The 23,879-nt window shown below is 44.5% G+C and overlaps 1 protein-coding gene across 11 annotated transcripts; it reads left to right on the top strand.

Moving 5' to 3' along the window:
- Positions 1 to 57: 57 nt before the first annotated feature.
- NFYA (nuclear transcription factor Y subunit alpha) lies at positions 58 to 23,737 on the top strand. Of its 11 annotated transcripts, none has more exons than XM_084755198.1 (10): positions 58 to 196; positions 9,497 to 9,634; positions 11,211 to 11,291; positions 14,758 to 14,904; positions 16,962 to 17,093; positions 17,247 to 17,352; positions 18,369 to 18,517; positions 18,820 to 18,993; positions 19,439 to 19,540; positions 21,182 to 23,737. In XM_084755198.1, exons 2-10 carry the CDS (start codon positions 9,560 to 9,562, stop codon positions 21,233 to 21,235), a joined length of 1,020 nt encoding a protein of 339 aa, XP_084611324.1. In that variant the 5' UTR covers positions 58 to 196; positions 9,497 to 9,559; the 3' UTR covers positions 21,236 to 23,737. The 11 variants fall into 11 exon arrangements, with proteins under 11 accessions (XP_084611324.1, XP_084611320.1, XP_084611323.1 ...); XM_084755194.1 differs by having other exon boundaries at positions 18,351 to 18,517; XM_084755197.1 differs by having other exon boundaries at positions 11,211 to 11,294.
- The last annotated feature ends 142 nt before the right edge of the window (positions 23,738 to 23,879 follow it).

Here is a 23,879-nt window from a genome sequence, read left to right as displayed (position 1 = left end):
GGGTTATGGGGCGTGGCCTCGAAGGCGCTTGCGCGAAGGCGGTTGGAGGGAGGCCCGATTCCCCTTTGTTCAGATTCGCCATTTTGCGAGGCAGCGGCAGTGGCGGCGGCGGCGGCGGCTGGAGCCTCTGATTGGGTTTCGGGGTCCGGTACTGGAGCCAATCAGCGCGGGCAGCGAACCGGGGGAGCGAGGCACGGTGAGTATGAGGAGCCAATATCCAGCGGCCCAGAGCCGGCCCCAGCGCCCCGATTGGCGGGTCTCGCTGACCACTCAGGAGAGGCCCAGGCGTCCGTGGAGCCCGGGAGTCGAGCGGGAGGCTGCCCGAGTTGGGTAGCCAACAGCCCCGGCTCGGAGCCTGCGGAGGCCTAAGGGGGTGGCCCAGGGTCGGGATGGCGGCCTGGTGCCGGCCTCCTCGGGATCCGGATCCTCTCCGGTCCCCGACTCCTGGGTCCCGGGGGGGGGCAGCTGTCCGACCGCCCAAGCTACGGGCTGTGGCAGTTTCCCTATGTCGTTCCAGCCTCATCCTTGTGTCCCCGCGTTCCGGGCCCCGGTGAGGCCGGCGTACCCTGAGCCTCAGTCGGGACTACAGATCCGGAGCGAGGCCAGGCGGAGACGCGCGGCGCGGCCTCCGAGACCGACCCCGGGTCCGTTAGCGCGCCCGCCGCGCCCCGCCTCCCGGCCCGCCACCCCGGGGCTCCGGCAGGGCGCCGTTACCACCCCTTTCTGGCTCGTCATTTCCTCCCCTCCCCGCCCCGTTGTTCAGCCCACCGTGCCCGCACACCTCCGTGCTGGAGCCTAACTGTCCTCTTTTTGTACGGGTCTGAAACCTCGTTCTTGCAGGACTGATAACTTTTGTTCGTTCCGTTTATCCTATTATCCAATGTCTTCTTTCTGTGTGCTTTCTCCCTTGGATGCTCTCTGATTTTGTTTTCATATACCTTAGGCTCCACTCATTAACTCAGCCCATTCGTGTCAATTTTTTCTAGTCCGCTTCGAAATCCCGTGTGAATTTTTTTTTTTAAGCTGATACTTTAAAACTACCGCGCTCCCCCCCCCCCCCCTTTTCGGGAGAGGAAGTCTGCCATGGGCTGCTAGCTAGTCTTTGTCGGGCGTCACCCAAAAGCCTGCTCGGTGGAGTGACTGGTAAAAAATACCTGGGGGTTAGTGTTATGCAGTGCAATACTGGGAAGTGCTGTTTGCATAAGGAAGCCGTCTATTTTTCATTGCCACACTTTTGATTGGACATCGGAGGGAAAAAAACGTGTAGACAGCAGATAGTGCTAAAGGGCCAATAGTGCTGAATTTAGGCGGGAAAGTCCAGTTTGTAAAAACCTCTGTAGTTCTTACAAAGGAGTTTTTGAGAACAGTTTTGACTGGAGGTTAAAAATGATCTTGAGTGGATTTTCCCCCCTAAAGTTTAAAAAAAAAAAAAGTTGCTGATGTAAGGTTTCTATCCCATAATAATGGCTGAAATTTTTTTAGGGAGAAAAAAAATTTTTTATATGGGAGAGGAAAATAGTTTTTAACTCAAGCCATGCCTGAAGTCTGTTTTCTGTGTGTGGTTTTTAAAATCACATATGCTGAACTCTTAACTGACGGGGTGAGGAAACAGAATCCAATGCTCTTTCCAAACCAAAATAGCTCCTATTCACATTTTAGGAATTTTTCTTTGTTTAAATTGCTTTCTAAATTCCCTTATATTCTAGTTTGATTTTTCTATTGCTGTGAAAAGCAACTTGGGAAGGTTTATTTTCACAGAAACCTGAGCAGAGGCCATAGAAAGATGCTGTTTCAGCTGGGCCCGGTGGCGCATACCTTTAATCCCGGCGTTTGGGAGGCAGAGGCAGGCATATTGTGAGGGCGAGGCCAGCCTGGTCTACAAAGTAAATCCAGGACAGCCAAAGCTGTCCTGTCTCGGGGAAAAAAAAGGTGCTGTCTACTGGCTTGCTGCTCTTCCCGTGGCTTAAACAGCCGTTCAGCTACAGACCACCTGCCCAGAGGTACCCCCCCCCTCCCAGGGATTGGGATTTCCCTCCCCACCTTCAACAAGAAAGTGCCCAGAAGGCTTTCTTATGGAGGCATTTTCTCATTCCAGACGGCCCTAGTTTGTGTCAAATTGACAAATTTACAGCACACCTTATTTCTTACATTTGCAATTCAGTCTTTTTAAAAAATATATGTCTTTGGACTGGGTGTCTAACCTTGGTTGGTATTTTAAAAATGGATGCACCTGGCCACTTGAGGACTATCAAATGTTTTTGCTGACAAGAGGCAGTTATCCTTTGATCACCGTTCTAGCCTCTGGAAACTCCTGGTTCATCTGCATTTTAAAAAATAGTAAAGACTCCATTTTTCTAGACATAGCCCAGACTTTTACCTTTGTTTGAAATACTTGACCCTAGACTGTATCATCGTCTGGATAAAACCTTCTTACACTTCAAACTAATTCACTGGCACTTTTTCCTAGCTTAGTCTCAGCTGGAAAAGCCTCTGTTCTCAAAACTCCTGTTTACTCTGTTTTCCTCTTAGGAATCTAGTACACACTTTTGCTCCCCTTTAAACTTAAAAGCCTCTTTGAAGTTAAAATCTTGTTTTATTCTTTAATTTGTGGTACATCATTAGTGGAGAAAACGATCAAACTTAGAGCCTTCAAAGGTCCTAGTCTGGTGTTGCCTTGTGATTGTCAAGTCAGATGGCCTTCGTGATCATATGCTTATTGTGGTTGTGTTTCTGGACATTTCAGTTTTCGAGTAGCTTCAGATAGATTACCTCTCTACCTGCTGGCCAACTGCTTCTGTGCCTTCTAAATGGGCAGGAAACGCTGTGGGAAGAGAATGTCTCAAAGGCCAGACTAAATCCATTCTCATTCATAGTCTCACTTTTGAAAACATTTCACAATTTTGTGGAAGAGCTAGACAGACTAAGTCCAGCTGGGTCAGTTCTGTCATAATCTTGAGGAAAGAAGTGTTCAAGGGAAAAGCAGTGTGTCGGGTTGTGTTACAGTTCTGCTGCCTAAGGTTGAGCGGGAACGTGGAGCTCTCCCCTGGAGCCAAAGAGCAGGCACTATGAGCAGCCTGGGGCTATGCTCTAAGCTCCATCACTCCTTTATTAATGCAGAATGTCTGCTAGATTTGAAGCTGAGACTGTTTTGCCCTTCAAAGTACAGTGGGTTTCAATGGCCTGAGAGTGGAGCATTTTATCGCCAGAATAAATGAGTTAAGTCAATGTTACTAACAGCCGTTCCTGCCCTCTTGCCACCATCAAACTCCATTCTATTTTAATCTGATAAGATGCAGATTTATGGAAGTTCAGCCAAGAAGAAAGCCTTATAGGAAGGGGTTTTGGCAATAGTGGAAGTGTTGAAATGCAGAGAATGTTAATATCTATTTTTTCACATGAAGATGTAATCATTGAATCGGTGTATATTGTGAGTTTTTAAAGCTCTCCACATCTGTATAATCCCCACTTCAGGAAAGGATGAGAACTTTTGTTACCCTTAAAAGGTTTGTAGAGCTTGTCTAGGTAGTCTCCCTACTTCCTTTCTCATGCCCAAGAAACTGATTCGTTTTCTGTCTGGGCTACTGTTAGCAGATTTACTTATGAATGGAGGCCATACTTAATTTGTTTGGAGACAGATAAATTGTGTGTTAGACACAAAGTAAAATTTGAAAAAAATATATATATATATTGGGGGGTTGAGACAGGGTTTCTCTGTGTAACAGCCTTGGCTGTCTTGCACTCCCTTTGTAGACCAGGCTGGCCTTGAACTCAGCAATCCGCCTGCCTCCGCCTACTGAGCGCTGGGATTAAAGGCGTACACTACCACGCCCAGCCCACATACCTTTAATCCCAACACTCAGAAGGTAGACTTAGGTGGATCTCTGAGTTTGAGGACAGCCTGGTCTATACAGAGAGAGTTCCATGATAGGTTGAACTACACAGAGAATCCTCCCTACACACAGACACACACACACACACACACACACACACACACACACACACACACATACACACACCATCCACCTCCCAAAAAAAGGGAAACATTGGTTTCCCCAGTGGAGCCACTTAGTTTGACTGATTTTCCATATTGTACCTGGAGTCTCTCAAGAACCAACTCAGTTAACAGGCACAGCAGGAAAGGCTGGTGTGAAAATCTGCAGAATTGGCCAGCTTTTATGTATTAAAAACAATATGCTGAGCCATCAGGAAAATGCAAATCAAAACTATACTGCAGTTCCTTCTCACACCAGTCAGAATAGTTGTCATCAAGAAAACAGAATGCTAGTGAGGATGGGAATTGGTGAATAGCTCTTAAGCATCATGGGTTGGAATATAAATTAGCTCTGCCATTATAGGGAGTAGATGGAAACTGGCGTATGAATTAGTCAGGGTTTTCGAGGAATAGAACGGAGAGACTGGCTGTATATATTATTAAGGTGACTTACAGGTAGTCTAGCTAGTCCAACAATGGCTCCCAACTAACAGAAAGTCCAAGAATCCAGTAGTTGTTCAGTTCATGAGGCTGGATATTCAGCTGGTCTTCAGTATTCACTAGAATATGGAAAAAGTAGGCTGTATGGCCAGTAAAAGTTGCCAGCAAAGGCAAGCATGCAAAGAGCAAAAGCTTCGTTCCACCAGAAGGTGTAACCAGAATAAGGTGGATCTTCCTCCCCACCTCAAAAGATCTGGATTAAAGGTAGGTTAAGTTAGAAAATTTTAATTTAGAAAAATTCCTCATAGATGTACCCAGCTGCTTGGGTTTTTAGTTAATGCCAGGCAATCAAGCTGACATTAAGAAAAGCCATCACAGTGTAGAAGTGTGGATGATCCTGCTATACTACTCTTGCGGTACACATGAGGAAACCACAGTCAACATATACTGCACTTCATTGCTGTTCCCTCACCACCAAGTTAGGGAATCTGACATGATAAAGGGAAAATATATATGTTCAATGTTTTATACATAAAGAACAAAAACATGTCATTTGAAGGGAAGTGGATGGAACTGGAGCATGATAGTAAGAGAAAGAAGCATATTCAGAAAGACAAGTACCAAATGGGTTCTGGGTGCATGCTCCAGATAAAGACAGCAAGGAAGATCATTTGGGGTTTTGGTGGGGGTGAGGTTTGTTTGTTTTGTTTTTGTTTTAGGGACAGGATTTCTCTGTGTAGCCCTGGCTGTCCTAGACTTGCTTTGTGGACCAGGCTGGATATGAACTCACAACAATCCAACTGGGAGATTATTTGTAAAGCAGAAAATGGTGTCAGAGTGGTCCAGACAGGTTACATACATAGTGTGAAAACCGCTGTTTTATACAATGAACGGATGCTAGTAAAGTAACAAGTTTCTATACAATGCTAAGACGGTAGTGATTAAATTTATGTTGCCATTCATAATATCTTTCCTTTGCTAGTCTTTGTAAGTTCAAATGAGAGCTAGGAGAATCTGGTAAGAAGTTTATTGGAACCCACACTAAATGCTTTAGTGGTCTGTTTTGGTTACTGGTAATGAGCCTGATTACTATTTATATTGAACATTTTCCCCCAACACTAATGTAGCAATTGAAAGAGCATTATGAACACCCATGGACCTATTGCTTAGACTCTACAGTTATCACCTGCCATATTAAATACTGGTTCATCTCTCCACAATTTTATCCTCTTTTTTTTTCTTTCTTTTCTTTTTTTTTTAAACAAGGTAAGTTACTTCTGGGGGAAAACACTTAAGATACAGACCTAGAAGAGAATGCACCTCCATCCAGGAACCGAGGACTGATCAACCTGACCTTGCTTGGCTAAAGGCTTGTCCAGGGTGGGAACTTTCAGAGTAGGACACGATATCACTGGAAATAGTCTTAAAACTTGACAAATGGGATCTTGTGAAATTAAAATTTAACGAAGTGAATAGCCTACAGAAAGTTTTTACCAGCATGTTGTAGACAGTTGGTTAATATCTGCAACATTATTAGTGCATTTGTTGAAGGCAACTGCTCATCCTCTGGATAGCTGACCTCCTCTGAGACAGATCTCTCATTAGTATAGGGCTCACCAATTAGGCAAAACTGGAGCCCCAAGGGTGGTGCTGTCCCTGCCTTCTCAGCCCTGCCCTTATAAACATACCACCACGCCTAGTGTGTTGGGCAGTCTGGGATAAACTTGAGTTCTTATGCTCATAAGACAAGTGCTTTACCAACTGAGCCATCTTCCCAGCACCGAAAACCATGTGAATTAAACACCAGAAGAATGGAACTGCCAGTCACTAGATGGGTTCTGCCATTCTCAAAAGAAGCAGCTCAGAAAGCCACTATTTTTTAAAGTGAGCAGCATTCTTAGCCACCAAGGCAATGCAAATTAAAGCTTACCCCAGCCCACCTTCCCACCTGAGTATGGCTGCCATCCAGAAAATAAAGATCAACAGATGCTGTTGAGGGCATAGGAAAGAAGAGCCTTATTTTTTTTTTCACACTTTGGTTTGTGGAAATGAGAGCAGGGGTTTCTCAAGAAATTAAATACACTACCATGTGATCTAGCTATAGGGCTTCTAGGCATGTACCCAAAGGACTCTGAGCTTCCTCAGGGATACTTGCACTGCTGCTCTTTATACAACAAGGAAATGGAACCAAGCCAGATGTCATCAACAGAATAGAAAATGAAAATGCCATGCACATATAAGATGGAATTTTATACAGCCATAGAAATGAAATTTGCAAGAAAAACATAGACCCAGAAAGTTCTGCAATGGCTATTCTTGGTATCAATTTGACCACATTTAGAATTAACTAAAACCTAAGGAGCTAGGCACACCTGTGAGACATTTTTCTTGATTGAATCATTTGAAGTTGGAAGACATCCGTAATCCAGATCTTTTGAGGTAGGAAGATCTTTAAAATGTAAGGGTTTTTTCTATGTCTGCCCTAGCTCCCTATTAATGATATGGACCTTTATATTTAGTAAAGGCTTCAGGCACTATAGCTGGCCAGATACTCTGCTAGTCTAACACTGGCTTGGCCTACTTCCGGCCACATGGTCATTATCTGCCATGTTAGTCTCACTCTGGCACCTGCTTCTTCATCATGTTCTGATGGCAACTCTCCTCTCTCTGTTCCCCACTTGAGACCCCCTTTCTGGGATCGGAAGTCCCGCCTTAACTCTCCTGCCCAGCTATAGGCTGTTCAGCTCTTTATTAACCAATAAAGTGATGGAGAGCAGTGTTTACACAACATCGAGACAGGAGATGCTTCATAAAAATGACAGTGCTGAAGTCCAGCTTATAATCAGTTGTGCACAGGCACAGAAATCAACATTTGAATTTACAAGGATCATCTTTACACAGTGCATAAAAACATCACTCTGACAAAGCTCTATCCCTCATTTGGGCTATGCCTTCTGCTGGTGGCAACCTATAGAAAGGACATGAAAGAAGGAAATTTTCTCCCTCGATCTTTGCATGCTTGCTCTTCTTCACTGGCACAGAACCTACTTCAGTGTTCCTGAGCTACACTAAAGGCCAGCTGAGACAACAACCTCATGGGCTAAACAACTACTCATACACATATGCATTTACTCTATTAGCTCTGTTCCTTCAGAGAGCGTGACTAATGCATGTTACATTAAGCACCATAAGTCAGACTCAAAAAGCATATGGCCTCTCTCCTAGGCCGTGGACAATCCTAGCTTTACTTGTGTGGCGTATGGGCAGAGATGTATAACTAGAAAGGAGCTCCATGACAGGTAGGAGAGGTGTTTTTTTTTTTTTTTTTTTTTTTGTTTTTGTTTTTTGTTTTGTTTTGTTTTTTGAGACAGGATTTCTCTGTGTAGCCTTGCCCATCCTGGACTCACTTTGTAGACCAGGCTGGCCTCGAACTCACAGCGATCCGCCTGCCTCTGCCTCCTGAGTGCTGGGATTAAAGGCGTGCGCCACTACGCCCGGCAGGTAGGAGAGGTGTTAAGGAAAGGATAGCAGATCATAAAGGGAGTTTTAAATGTCAGGGTTTGGGCACACACTTGAATATCAGGTTCCTTTTCATTTCTAAGAAACACCTGAAGTAATCAATCAAGAAAAGGTTCATTTGGGCTCACTGTTCAGGCTCTGCTGCAGAGTGAATGTGCAAAAAATAGTATATTTAAATTTGGTACTAAAGGGGGTTTTATACACCCAGGGTGGGTATTGGAACACCATATGTAAATAGGGTCTATTGTACCGAGTTTTAAATGTCTCTGCTATCTTTGATACCATTTCTTTGTGTTCCTCATCCTGGACTACAGCACAACTTCCAAAGCTTTGCTAGAGCTTTCTGACTTAGTCTACTTAATGGAGGTTGAAGCAGTCTCACTATGTAGTCCTGGCTGGCCTGGAACGCCCATTGGAAACTTGAACTCAGATGTGTTTGCTGAGTTAAAGGCCTGTATCACTGTGCCCAGGAAATCTGAGGGGGTGGTTTTGTTTTGAATAGACAGAATTCTGTATAGCGGTGGAGTTTTTTGTTTGAGGCCAAAGTCTGTCTCTCACTCTCGCCTAGGTTGTCCTGAACTTACTGTGTAGCCTAGGCTGGCTTGACACCAGTGCTGATCATCTTAGCTCAGTTTCCTAAGTGCTGGGATTATAAGCATGAGACCCTCCCACCCCCAGGCCCACTCAGAGTGGAGGTTTTGATAAGCAAAGCATTTGTAACTGCTTAGTAAGTAACAAACCTCCAGCCTGAGGTTGTTTGTGGCATATGTAGCTCAGGAGAATAGCATGTTTGGGCCCAAATGTGTGGTACAAATTCTCTAAAGTAGATCTGCCTTGAAAGTGGGCCTTGTGACAAGAGGTGGTTTAACAGTACTTCTAAGTTTTAATGTAATTTTGAAGGGTGGTCAATTGTATTAGCTTAACTAGAATAAGAAACAGGAAATTAGTAAAGCATACCTGGGTATGTCTGTGAGGATTGTTTACAGGGGATTGAATCCTGAGAGCTCTGTCTGGGTGGATTCAGCCCCTGGTGGGTTGTGAGGGAAATGTTTGTTATTGGGAACTATTTCTTGCCCTGGCCACTTAGAGATTTCATTCTCTGTCCTGGCCACCGTGGTGTGAAAATGCATCTCTCAACCCCGTACACACAGTGGGCTAAAATCATTAAAACTGAGCCAAAATAAATAATTCTTTTTAAGTGTAAAAATAAAATGTCATGGTGTTTGTTTGTTTGTTTGTTTGTTCTGTTGGTTAACCTTTCTGAGACAGGGTTTGTGTAGCCCAGGCTGGCCCAGCCTCTCAGCTACCTGCCTCAGGCTCTCCGGTGCTGAGACTGTAGATACTTGCCACTAGCCTGACCATGGTATTTTTGTGACTATGCTATATAGTACTCTTTTTAAAAATGAGTATATGAGCATCTCCTACTGGTGTTCTTTTATATTATTCTAAATACTGCAAATAATAAATAAAATAAAATATTGTAAGTATCTTGAGGGCCTTTACTGAGTGACTCATTTTAGGTTTTCTTCCTTCCCTTTCTAATAGGAGTCGCTACCTGTGCCTGGGATCTGTAGAGTGAAGCTTCAGGACTCTTAACGTGGCTGGACCATGGAGCAGTATACGACAAACAGCAACAGTTCCACAGAGCAGATCGTGGTGCAGGCTGGCCAGATTCAGCAGCAGGTATGGGAGCAAGTGTGATTTGCCCGTCACAGTACCACAGCTGGTGATGCAGCAACAGGTTTCTCCTTACTCTGTGGGAATTCGTAGCCCCTGTCAGACCTTATGAAGCCCTGGGTCTCATGACTGGTGCTGCACTATGAATCAGTGTGTTGCATCTGTTCTTAATGAGAATCACTTTAAAAGTAGGTTGCCTTTTCTAGCTCATTGAAGCCAGAAATCCTACTCTGCTTTTCTCATTCAGTCTACTTGTTTCTCTTGTTTTATGCCAATTTGTGATAAAGTAAGGATTTGGTTACAACACACAATAGTCAGATTGCAGGCAGCCTCTGTTCTACCACAGAGACCACAGAGAGCAGTTGTAGTTTAATATTAGGACAATATTTGAGTGCTACTCTGGATAAGTACATATTAGAAAGGCCTGGTGTTGCCTGCCAGTAATCCTAGCACCCAGGGAGGTAAAAGCTGGTAGATTGCTATGAGTTCAAGGCCAGCCTGGTCCTCAAAGCAAGTCCAGGACAGCCAAGGCTACACAGAGAAACTCTTTCTCCAAAAAGAAGAAGAAGAAGAAGAAGAAGAAGAAGAAGAAGAAGAAGAAGAAGAAGAAGAAGAAGAAGAAGAAGAAGAAGAAGAAGAAGGAGGAAGCACCTGCTGCTGGCTTGTTGCACAGGAAAGCTGACCAGATGTTTGAATTAATGCACAGATAACATTTTCCATGCTTTTACTTGGGTCTATAGTACCTTCTCTTTTCTTTTCCCCCTACTCTTGAGATTTGGGGAGAAAAGACATTGTTTCTCTTTGATCATAGACCAGGATCGTTGTCCTTGGTGTGTTTTCTCCTCAGAATGGAGGTTCACTAGTACAGAGTAGTAGTGAGGGTGAGGGAAGTACTGATGGTGCCTTCTAGCCCACTGATCAATGGGAAGGGGGTTAGCTGAGCATGGTGGCTTTCTTCCAGCCTCCTTCCTTTCCACACTCTGCTGGCACTGGCAGCTCCCCTGAGCTGTCTTAGAGGAGGGGCCTTCCCCACAGGCAGACCCTTGTTAGTGCATCTCTCTCCCATGAGGATCCCCAGGATAGGAAGTTAGGCTGACTTCCTGAAAACATTGCCTGAAGCAGTTAGTTGCATAGGAATAAATTTTCATTGGGGATGTAAAAGCAGTAGCCTCCTGGGCCTGGAATTGGATCACCATGGCTAGTTCTTTCTTCCTTGGTGATGTATTAAAGCCCCAGGAACGCTTAGTTTCAAGGCTTTAAAACCTGATGCTTTTGTTCTTGTGAACCTAAGGAAATAAAAAGATTCTTAACATAAATGTATAGTAGAAGGGTGAAATTCCTAGAAAGGACTGCATTATAAATTTTGGTGTTTTGAGTAATAATAAAAGTATGTTGTAAGGTCCACTCTGGGGACAGATCTTGCTACACAACTGCTTGAATATAGGAGTCCGCACCTTTGAAAGTTCCTATGTGGGATGAAACTTGTTAGAGATTCCTCCCTGTCCTTCAGTGATCTCATGTCTTGAGCTATAAGTTTCCATCCTGATGCATTTCAAGCTCTTCCTGTTCCTGTTCTCAGCAGCAGGGTGGTGTCACTGCTGTCCAGCTGCAGACTGAGGCCCAGGTGGCATCTGCCTCAGGCCAGCAAGTCCAGACCCTCCAGGTAGTGGTGCCCTCTCTGATTTTCTGTGAGCACTGCATGAACATTGCTTGTCTGCTGCTGTTTGTGTTTGGTCTCAAGTTGAATGGCAAAGTCGCATGCCTTTTGTGCTGCTAACCTGTCTCTGAGGCCAACATGCCAGTGTCCCATGCCAAGATGTGTGGCTATTGCTGTGTCAGTTTTCTGAGAGCTATGAGCTAAGTAAATGCCAGGAAACAAGCAACAGGAAGACATTCTGCAAGTGGCTTTAGATACCAACCCAGCCACGTGGCATAGAATTATATTACACCGTAGAAGGACATACACACATTGGCATGTACACATGAGCTGCACTGTGTTTTTGTTTTTGCTAAAAGTGGCTTGACTGCTAAACAGCCATTGCACTGAGCAAAATTTATCTGAGAACTGAATAATCTTTGCTGACTTGGTGCGAGCTCTGCAGAGATGACTGCATCACTCTTAAGTGTTATATGCCTCTTGTCCCAGTTCTTGGGATATGGAGGCAGGAAGAATGAGTTTGGAACAGTGTTGGACTCTCTTAAAAAAATTAAAACAAAAAGTTATTAATGGTTATATTGATATGCTTTTAGAAAACAAAAAACTGGAGTTAACCAATGGTGTTCTTCACTATTAATGTATGATCAAGTCAAATATCCTGATTTCCTTTGAAAAATAAAGAGTAGCAACATTGGTGTTTTCTGGGTCCATTAGGAATTAAGGGTTTTGAGAAATTGTCAAAACTCAGATGCCTGTCCTCCCTTTCTTCCTCCATTGAATTAGAATAACTCAGTAGGGCCTCTCAAGTCAGACTGGCCTCTTACTTTATTACGAGTGCTGCCAAGATCCTCCTACAGATACCCACTCCTTCCTCTAAGCCAGTGGTGCTCAACTTTCTTAATGCTGTGACCCTCTAATACACCTCCTCACCTTGTGCTGACCCCAACCATAAATTACTTTCATTGCTACTTTATAACTAATTTTGTTACTGTTATTAGTCATAATGTAAATATCCATATTTCCCAAAGGTCTTAGGCTACCCCTGTGAAAGGGTCATTCAGACTCCAAAGGGGTGGTGACCCACTGGTTGAGAACCATTGCTGTAAGCATTTGACTCAACCTATCCTAACCCTGCCACTTAGTAGTGTTTGGTGGTGACATGTGGCTAGTTCTACACATATATTAAGATGAGAGAAGTTTGTTTTGTCTTCTTGCGCAGTTGGAGTCTCAGGGAGTGCAGTAGCTTTCTGCTCTTGCTTGCTTTATCTTTTTATACATGAAACCTGTGTCTGGGATTGTCATTAACCACCCTGGAATGGGAGTGTAATATGCACTAAACTGTGTGGCTTCTTGTCTCGTGCATGAGTCTTTGTGATCATTCATTTGTTGTAAACACAGTGAGCTCTTCAGAGTCTCAAATCCTTTATTGCATGTGTATATAGCATGTTGCAGGGGGGGTGGGGAGGACCAGAGATGATGGCTAACTAGAAAGTTATTAAGTGTTCTAAAATGTATGTCAACTTCGAGGACTGAGGCAATGACTCAGTGTACACTATACAAGTGTGAAGACCTAAGTTTGGATCTATAGAAGTCATCTTAATATGTAGGTTTGTCCCTGTAACCCCAGCACTAGGAGGCAGAAGCAGGCAGAACCTGGGGCTGGTAAGCAGTAGCAGATGACCTACAGTGTCAGCATCTGGCCTTCACTTTCACACAGGGAACAGCACAACCTTCTAGCACGCAGTGACAACACAGCTGTGTCTGCTTAATCAGATCTAGACCACGTTGAACAGAAATGAAGTGATGGGAACTTCTCCACAAGGCTCATCAGCTTAGAATTTTAAATAGTTCGTTCTTTTACTTCTGCAGTAAGGCTTCTGATAAGTTTCCTAACACATCACACAAAAGCATTAGTATAGCAAAGGAAATTTAAGTGGAGAGAATGAGCAAATAAGCCAAAAGGTTAAGTTTCTCAAGGGACACCCGAGATTGGACTGTTCCTGATGATTCTGGTGGAGAGGAGAGGAAGTCCTCAGCATCTTACTCATCTAGGACAAATGAGCAGCGCAGCTGGCTGATGTTGCCGGGGCAGGCTGCTTCTGCTGCAGCTAAGGGCAAGTGTTTCAGGCTGGTCTGTTACACATCCTTCCTTCAAGCAGAGACAGGCTCTACAATGAGAATCTGGGATTTGTCCTGGCAGACCTGCTCAATCCAAAGCAGCTTCTGTTTGGGCGACTGAAAGGCATTCTTGAGTTTTCACATTGGGGTTCAAGATGTGACTGAGCATTTGTAGCAACTTCCTTTCTGTCTGTTGACTCAGAAGTCTTGAAAATTGGAAATTCTGTTCACACACAATAGCTATCTGATTTCAGTAACTTTGCAAATATTTTAAGATGCAGTATGAACTCTATTGTGATGATCACAAACTGACTGGAAAATATTTCTGGGGAGTCTTGCTTTGGTTTTGAAACAGGGTCTCATCAGGCTTACCTGAACTCACCATCAGGCTTACCTGAACTCACCATCAATCAGGCTTACCTGAACTCAACGGGCGGCCCATTCCGACCTCAAACACGTGCTTCTTCTGCCTCAGCCTCCTGGGTGTTGAGTATGCTGGCCTGCGCTGTGCCATGGTCTTTAGTGGTAGACTGCAGGCAGCACCATTCCTGAAATGTTCATATTCCACTTTTGCTTGAGACCCTCCAAGTGAGCTTTCAGAGCTCTTCCTGTCTAGCCCCTAAAGTGAGGGCTGCACTTTGATTCCCTTCTCAGGACCCACCTCCATTACCTCCCCCTCACTGCTGCTTCTCCGGCCTTACCAGAACCATTCCCAGGTACTGATTGGAGAAGGCAAACAGTCTTGGTAACCTGACAGTTTTCTTGGGCTCAGCCTGTGTTTAGTGATAAATGCCTTATACCTATTGGAATTTTCTACACTCTAGATAGGTTTTGTCACTCAATCAAAAAATATCAGAGCTATTGAAGAACATAAGACTTTCTTGGAGCTGTAGAGATGGCTGAATTGTTAAGAGCACATACTGCTGCTGAGTTGTGTACCTTGCACCATGTCAGGCAGCTCTTAATCACCTATAACTCAAGCTCCAGGGGATCTGACGTCTTACTCTCTGTAGTATGCTCATAACCTGTGCTAGCACACACACACACACACACACACACACACACACACACACACACAAAGAAGGGGGTTGATTAAAATTAATGTCTTTCAGGCCATTAATCTTTCATCTCTGCACTTGGGAGGCAGAGGCAGGGTATCTGAGTTCAAGGCCAGCTAGCATTGCCTAGAGAGTCCCTGTCTTGGAGGTGCGGGGGAGGGGCACCTACTGACTTTCCTAAGTCTGTCTTGCCTCCCCTCTTATTGGGCATCAGGGCAGTTCAGTGACCAGTGATTGTCTTGGTGAAGCCACTGTGTCTCACACTATTTCATTGTTGATATTTTATTTCATTCTAGGTCCAGGGGCAGCCATTAATGGTGCAAGTCAGTGGAGGCCAGCTTATTACATCAACTGGCCAACCCATCATGGTCCAGGCTGTGCCTGGTGGACAAGGCCAAACTATCATGCAAGTACCTGTGTCTGGAACACAAGGTTTACAGCAGGTGAGTGGTATTTTTAAAAGTATTTAAATTGTAAATCAGAGTAGGCATTAGGTATGAGTGTGGATGGTGTATGTATTTGTGTGTGTGCAGATTTGCACATACAAGCAAAGGCCAGGTCAGTTGTCTTCACCTTAGTTTTTGAGGCAAAGTCTCTTATTGACTGGCTAAGCTGTGAGCTCTGAGGGGCCACTGCTGTCTGCCTCATCCCTGCTGTCCCGTCCTGCAGGGCTGCTGCAGATGCAAACCTTCATGCTGTGCATTCCTGTAAATGCCAAGGTCCGCACTCAGCTCCTCATGCCGTACCGCAGGTGCTTTACCTCTGAACTGGCTCCCTAGCCTGCAGAGTAGATGTTTTAAAGAAGAGAGTGTTCTGGGGAAATCGCTTTCCCTTGAGTCCTACCCTTTATTTTATTTGGTGCTTGGACTCTTTCTGCTTGTGTTGTAGAAGTACAGTACTGTGTAGTAAGCAGGTATTCCCAAACCACTCATGGCCAGGTGGACTTTGCTGCTGATTTAGTCAGCTGTCAATGTTTTAAATTGTGAGTTACGTAGTGTTCAAGAGTCCTTAAGAAAGCTTGGGCAGTGTGTAGCCCAACAGAAAGGTCCAAGAATGTCTCTAAGACTATAGCTAGTAAGATAAGGAAAGGGGGGCTGGAGAGGTGTTCTTCCAAACTCCTGAGTTCAATTCCCAGCAACCACATGGTGGCTCACAGCCGTCTGTGAGATCTGATACTCTCTTCGGGCACAACACTGTATACATAATAAATAAACAAATCTTTTTAAAAAGATAAGGAAAGGAAATAGGTTTGGTTACCACATAGGATCGCTTACTTTCTGTGCTTGCTATGGGAGGCTTGGCACTTCAAATCCTGTAAGCAGAGTTGAAGTGGGGAAGAGGTAGGTGAACACTAACAGCAGTGCTGAGTGCTAGTGGGGGTTTGCAACAGGATTAAGACAAGACTATCTGTCACATCACCTTACCTATCTACTGCTGTGTAACACATTATCCCAGAAGGCGTTAGCTTACATCAAGAAGCATTTGTATTGGCTACTTTTCTTCTGACTCGCAGTTTACGGGTACCAGTCCACCATGGTGAGAAGGAAGACGTGGCAGCAGGAGCACATGAATCTGCAGGCAGGAGGCGGTCTCCTTTTCTTACTCAGTTTAGGACGTGGGATGCCACTTGCAGTTAGGATGCGTTTTCCCACCTCAGTTACTCTAGAAACTCCCTCAGCAGTCACAGCCAGTCTATAGCCAGTCAGTGATGGTGTTGCATAGCCTTGACTATATGACCTTAAAATTTGACTTGGAAAGAGTATGTTTTTAAAGTTGTTTTATTTATTTATTTATAAAACACTTCAGAGTATTTTTAAGTAAATGTACTTAACAAATTAACCATGTCACCAATGATTGTATTTCTTTAAATGGACACTGATTCTTTAATTGTAGGTACCCAAATAATATTCAGAATTATTTGATGATTTGAAAAATGGAAAAATGCTTTTCAATAATTGATAGGTGATGTTGGAACAAGACTTTTGTCCTCTTCAAAGCATTTATTACTCTAATTTTGGGGTCAGGGCCTCAAACTCACTATGTCCCTAAGACTGGCCTTGAATTCCTGATCATCCTGCCTCTGCTTCCTAAGTTGTACAATTACAGGCACATGCCTCCATGTATTTCCTGGTCTCTAGAGGAGTTTATTCAGCTACTTGGCAGAAATCAAAGAGTGAGGCTGCAGTGATGGCTCAGCAGTTAAGAACATGAGCTGTTCTCCTAGAGGACCCAGGCTTGATTTCCATTACCTACCTGGTAGTCACAGCCATATGTAACTCTAGTTCCAGGGGATCCAGCTCCCTCTTTCAGCTTTTGTGGGCACTAGACCATGTATATATATACATGCGTGTGTGCGCGCGCGTGCACACACACACATACACACACCCACATATATACATGAAGGCAAAGCACCTATGCACATAAAGTAAGTAAAAACAAATAGGAATCAAAGGAGTGGCATTGGGTTGGTGCTAACCTTTGTGTGTATTCTCTCCCACAGATACAGTTGGTACCTCCTGGTCAGATCCAGATCCAGGGTGGACAGGCTGTGCAGGTGCAAGGCCAGCAGGGTCAGACCCAGCAGATCATCATTCAGCAGCCACAGACTGCAGTCACTGCTGGCCAGACTCAGGTGAGTTCCCCAGTTCTACCAGCACAGGGGCACAGCTGATCTGGAGGGGTCAAGCAGCAAGCCACCTAGTTCACATGGAAGACAGCTATCAAAATGTACTTGGGCCCTCTGTGGGTCTTTGTCATCTGTTGAGTATGTCATTGTTTTCTACAGACGCAACAGCAGATTGCTGTCCAGGGACAGCAAGTAGCCCAGACTGCTGAAGGGCAGACTATTGTCTACCAGCCAGTTAATGCAGATGGCACAATTCTCCAGCAAGGTAAGCTGCCGCAATTGCCCTGTGACTTTTCAGGGCATTCTTTTTAGCCTTTGAGTACTTGGGAGTGCATCAGTATTGTTAAGAAGTCCATGACATTTTTATACAATAGGACTTCCACCAGATCGCCAGTGATTATCAGTTCTTGTCACCATATACTGCTTGTTGGCCAGAATTCTTACTACTTAGTTCTAGGCCTCCACATCTATTCATAGAGTTGTTTACTTAGAGTCAAGAGGACTTCTCAAAGAGACTCCGCCTCACTAAGAAGATATAAATACACATATAGAATGCAGAGCCTTAGAGAAGTTTGCCCTAGGAAGAGATGGATAGAGCCAAAATTTCTTATGAGAAATCTAGACTTGGCTTAAGGGGAGATGTGCTTTAAATAGAAGTAAATGCTTTGGAAGATAACTAAGTCTAGAAAGGCTAGATGAGCCATCCTCAGCTCAGGTTGGTTGAGACCAAGATTTTACAGTGTACTGAATCCAGAGAGTGCAGTGCTTGTGTGTTACTCACATAGGACAGAGACAGGCTGCACTGAGCCCTGGCAAGGTCTCTGCAGTCTGACCAGGTCCTCATGCTGCCTGCAGCATTGTTTCCACATAGAAAAGCAACAGCAACAGCTGTGTTGGTAGTGGGAATGGTGCTGTAGTAGGGAGGCCTCCATATCATCTTGACTTTTTGATACCATTGTTGGAGTGCTTACAGTGTAGGGGTAAAAGTATAATTCATTTGGTATTGGACCCTATACTGTTAACAGAAACTTTCAAAACTGACTTTACATGGACTACTTAGGAAAGCTGAGTAAAGGAGTAGGAGAGGACATTTCCTTTCTTCCCTAGTGTTTGTCAGTTTATTCAGGAGGATATACAGAAGCCTGGTGGAAGGGACTAACCAGCCGTCTTCCCTTCTTTTTGTTCCATGTGCCTGTTTGTTGTTGTTGTTGTTGTTGTTTGTTTGTGTGTTCTGTTTTTGTTTTATGTTTTGTTTTCTTAAAGTTACAGTCCCTGTTTCAGGCATGATCACCATCCCAGCAGCCAGTTTGGCAGGAGCACAGATCGTTCAGACAGGAGCCAATACCAACACAACCAGTAGTGGACAAGGGACTGTCACTGTGACACTCCCAGTGGCAGGCAATGTGGTCAACTCAGGAGGAATGGTCATGGTAAGGAAAATGGTCCCCCCATTCTGATCTTTGTCACTGAATCTTTCCACGAGGCTCTCTTGTCTTTGAACTACAAGTTGGTGTCTCTTGTGAGCTTGCTTCTGGGGTTAACTTTTTGAAGCTAACTTGACTCTTAAGGCACTAAGAGTGATCTGTATCCACAAGAAGCATGACTCATTCTGACACCTCCTGCATATCAGACTATTGCAGACACTGGAGAGACAGCAGTAGATGGCTGTGGATGTGCTGTTTTACTTAGAATTTTCATGCCACTAATAAGGGCTGGTCTCCTGTTTGTGCAGATGGTGCCAGGAGCTGGCTCTGTGCCTGCTATCCAAAGAATCCCTTTACCTGGAGCAGAGATGCTGGAAGAAGAACCCCTGTATGTGAATGCCAAACAGTATCACCGCATCCTTAAGAGGAGACAAGCCCGGGCTAAGCTAGAGGCAGAAGGGAAAATTCCAAAGGAAAGAAGGGTGTGTATGCCATGGGGAGTGCACAGCAGGAAATAGCCCAGTTGTTCTGCCTCAAGAGTATGGTGGGTTTCCTTGCTCGTTCCAAACAATGGGATGCAGGAAAGTTTACTGTAAGAATGGGGACACAGAGTGGATTGTAAGCAAGACACTTTTCCCTTTCTACAGTAAAGACATCCAGAGAAAACTTGTTCTCAGGACTCTCTCTCTTGTCTTACAGCTGCACTGTTCGTGTGTTGGTTGTATTCCACAGTGGTAGTTGGGTCTAGCCAAAGGAATCAAAAAGGCTCTCTCCTTTTTTAAAGGCGTCCATCTGTCATGTTAGCCAGCATCCAAACCTAGTTTCACATACCTGTAGATGTTGCTTGACCAAACCTCAGTCAGTTACTGGAACAGAAGAAGGGTCAATGCTAAGAGAACAGTAATGATCTGATTTCTCTTTCTTCAGAAATACCTCCATGAGTCTCGGCATCGGCACGCCATGGCACGGAAACGTGGTGAAGGGGGAAGGTTCTTCTCTCCAAAAGAAAAGGACAGTCCTCACATGCAGGTACGGTGAAAGAGCCCTTCCCTTTTGTGTTGCATGCTTTCTCTTTATTGGCAATAATCAAAGTAGAAACAGCATGTGGTAGTGTTGCTTAGTTTCCCTTTCTAAAAGGACTAAAGGTTTTGACCCCGTGGCTTTTTTTTTTACTTTCAACGTCTCAATTCTTTCTATTTTAAGGAAAAGTTTTGCTTTCTTTCAGCATGCTCTTAGCAGTAGGTAACATTTACTATTATGTAGCAGGTCTTATGCTAAGCACTTGAGTAAGCTCTTTTTGTTGTTTGCCTGACTGTGGCGACCTCAAATCCATGGAATAGGAATAACTTGTCACCACTTTTACAACTGAGTATGAGGTTTTGAGACAGTAAGTAACTTGCCTAATGTCAGTACAGCTGAGTCAGCCCTGTCGTCCCAGTTACTCTGGAAGCTGAGGCAGGAAGGTGACAAGCTGAGGAGGGCCTGCCTTGGCTGTAAATGAATTTAAGCTAATTGGGTGAGATTGGGTCTTCTGAAGGGTTCTGGAGCTGTGGGTAGGTCAGTCCTACAGGGTATTTGACTGGCATGCGTCAACAGACCTAGGTAGTAGAGCCCCACTAGTTATCTCTTACACGTTTGTGATCCCTGTGTCCAAAATGGAGTGCTTGTTCATTAGCCTCTTACCTAAGCCTGTGGCTCGGCACCACTCGGGAAAGTTTGGGTGGTTCTGATTATGAAGTTCTTCTAGTTTTATCTCTGAAACATAATTTGAATGGTTTTCTGTCCCCCCGTAGCTGATGTCAGCCTGGCCTGGTCGTTTGTTCTTATTTGCTTGCTGTTTATGCATTTATTTGTTGCTCCTACATGGTCCTTTGTCTTTACAGTTTACAGTTTGTAGTGTTCCTTTCTCCATCTTTTCGTATGACCATCTCTTCTCACTACATATCCTAGGCTATCCTCAAATTTTCAATATTCCTGCCCGAGTTTCCCAAGTGCTAGGGTTACAGGTGTGTGCCACCACAGACCATTTCTGTCTTCTTTCCTCTCAGGCCTGGCTTAGATCTGAAAGACCTTTAGCCTACTCTCAAGCAGAGCTCTTTTACTCTTGTATTTTCCTATAATCTCATCCTGTTCTTTATAAAAAACATCAAGAGACTCTCTATTTGGTATACATTGCTTTCTTTCCTGGACTGTAAGTTACATCAAAGTAGAAAGTTTTGTTCTCTTGTGTTTGCTAGGCTTAGCTTAGGATCCATTTCTGAGCAAATGCTTAATAAATACTGTTGAGTTAATGAATTTCTTTTGTTGGCTCACTTCACTGTCCCCAACGTGGAATTTGTCTACACTCTTACAAGGTCTCGTCAGTTGACCACAGGCAGTTCTGTGTCAGATAGTGAAGGCTTTTATCCTCAAGGCAGTCTGCAGGGTCTTCCTAGTGCATCGCACTGCAAGCCAGCTTGACAGCCCCTCTGTCTAGTTGCCGTCTGCACATGTCTGTGATTAGGAACTGCCAGGTGTAGCCATTGTGTTGACATAATGGCACAGAAACACAGCATGTCACTGTGCTTGCTCTGGGCCTGTGTCCCAGCCACCAAGTACTTACGCCCTTAAGTTGTAAGAGCCAGTTCCTGTTGCTACTATAAAGGACTACTGTGCTGTCTTTCTCTGTAGGATCCAAACCAAGCTGATGAGGAAGCCATGACACAGATCATCCGAGTTTCCTAACCACAGGAGGGCAGCAGAGCTGATCGGTCGCGTTCCTCTCCACTGTTCCTGGAGATGGACTGACTTCCGACGGGACACTGACAGTTGCACTCTGCCCTTTCTCAGGACAGAAATTACTTAGCTCAGTATTACAGCTGCAGCAATGGCTGATGAACTGAAGTGGCAAGCCTTTGTCTCACCCTTTCATTCAGGACCTGTTTCAGACTGTTGGTGGCACTGACCTTTTGTGAATTGAATGATAAAGGAGGTATTTACCAGCCCAGCATTACATACACAAGCACTTACGTTGAGTGGCAAGGCCAGCCAGTCGACATTTGCCGTAGGAGAGCAGCCTTCTCAACCTGGTCTATGGTAAATCCACGGTAAAGGCAGCCATAGCCCCTGCCTTCCTATGGAATCAGTAGCGCCCATCCCCTGGCGGGAGGTTGGGCTGGCTGATGCATGAACACTTTGCATTCAAACAAGGAGCTTCCTGTTAGGATATGGACCAGCCAAGCTGAGCTGCAGTATTCTGGCCTGTGCTGATAAGAATCTGGCTGCCCACATCCTGGGTTGGTATTTTACTTCAACCAAGAAAGCACAAAGAGGATATTTTGGACTCAGGATAAAAGGATCTAAAAGGTACATTGCTGAATATCTTTCTAGCTTTGACTGTGGTCTGCTCATCCCTCTATTGGCCATCAGCGCCATAGTTCATACTGTGGCCAGTTTAAAGACAGTTTAGAGGGGAAGTGGACCGCGCAGCTGACTTTCCCAGTAGAGACAAAACTTCACAACATCTGTGCTGAAGTATTGGGGATGTTTACAGTTGCTCCTCAACAGAGGTGAACCTAGGATATTTAATCATGGGCTTTATACCAGCGAGTAGAGAATGGAAGGATCTGTGCATTTCAGTCTAGAGAGCAAGTGCCCTGCCTGCCAAGGGCTGCCATAGAGTATGATTCTCCAGCAGATGGATGCCAAGTGTGAATCTTAAGCTGAAGAGACCAAGTCATGTTCACACTGGCACCTCTGATGTGCACTAGAGAGAAGTTGGAGATGTGTTCTTTATATTGCCTGAAAAAGCCCTGTGGAGGCAGCAGCTAGATGCAGACTGGAGTACTGCTGGAGCTCAGAGTAGAAGAGGCGTGGGCTTCACCCCTGCCTGTGCGCTGGCCCAGAGCTGAACATTCTTCCCATGGCAGCTGATTCTCTGGTGCCAGTTTCCATTTGTTTTCTCCTTTCTCTGTAGGCCTTGCAGCAAGGTTTGCACACAAAATCTGCTGTAGGGATCAACTACAGACTGGGACAAAGATTCCTGCAGGGTCAGGAATTGGGCCACCGTTCCCAGGATGAGTTGGGCCTCAGAAATCTGTTTCTGGACAAGCACTCTTAGCACTGAGCCACACACACACATACATGCCCCCAGCCCCAGCCCCGTAGATGCCGAGCCCTGGAAGAGAAAACCAAGGTTGGGATTTTTGAAGAGGCTGCCTTCCTTCTCTGCAATCAAAGTCAAACACAGTCATTCCAAAGATTTTGGGGTTAGTTAAAGTACCAGTCAAGTCTAAAGACTGGCTCTTTGACTTTGTTCTGTGTTCAAGATGGGAAAGAATTGAACCTTATAAAGGAATATCACAGAGAGACCAGTTTAATTGGAGAAGCGTGAAGTAAGCCATCTCTTTCTACTCCCAGGAATCTTGCCATTTCTCCTGGCTTCCAGAGGTCAGAGGGGGCTGATCTTTTTTAGTAAACTCACTAGAAACTTCTGGCTCTTTCTCTGAGTTTTTAGAGATTACTGAAAACCATGAGGAATTTCTACCTTTGGGGTAGTAAGGATTCTGAGGGAAGGGTTCAGGGATTCCTCAGATGTCTAGTGCTTAAGCCAGCAATTGTAGAATGCTATTTATTTGTGTCTGTAAGTTTGTATATAACCCTAACCTCATATTGTTGCTGAGTTTCATTTTGAGAAAGGCAAGTTTGAGTTTTATTTCCTTTGAAACAGATGCTTGAGTTAATAACACTTTGTGATTGCATTGCAGTTAGTTCCGTGACCCTTTCATCGTGGTCATTCTAACACAGCGTAGCAGCCCACAGAGCGGGTGCGGGGCTGGTTTTTGTTTGTTTAACTTAGTTCTTTTTACTTTGTTCTTGTGATTGTAGTGATGGCTTCAAAAATACAGAATAAATGGAGGAGTGGGCTGCTGGTCTACCACAGTACTCTTATTTCCTGAGTGCTTTTGTTGCAGGATAACTGCAAATGTATATATTTTAATTGCACTGGTAATGGGACACCCCAGTGTCTAGACCACTGCACCAACAGCCTCTTCTGGCTACAGGGTGCCTGATAATAATGTCTTGATTTTCCTTTGGGACTCAACTATGTAGGTCTTCCCACCAGTAAGGGGAGAACAGGTGATCATTGATGTCATTGCAATTGGGTTTTTGTATGTTTGTTTGTTTGTTTGTTTTGTGTTTCATTTGTTTTGTTTTTAAATAAATTTATAAAAATACTAAAAAGTGGTTTGCCTTTGTTTTATTTGGCTTTTGCATTTTTATTTTGTTTTTTGTGGGGTTTGCTTTTGGAGGGTTTTTTGTTTTTTGAGGCCTACGTTGGCCTCTAACTCAAGATCTTCCTGCCTTGCCAAGTGTGCACCCATACACA

This window comes from Acomys minous, assembly GCF_964271855.1.
Source record: "Acomys minous genome assembly, chromosome: 13".
Classification (NCBI taxonomy): domain Eukaryota; kingdom Metazoa; phylum Chordata; class Mammalia; order Rodentia; family Muridae; genus Acomys; species Acomys minous.
The sequence above is the reverse complement of the archived record's forward strand: the minus strand, read 5'-3'. Positions and strand labels throughout refer to the sequence as shown.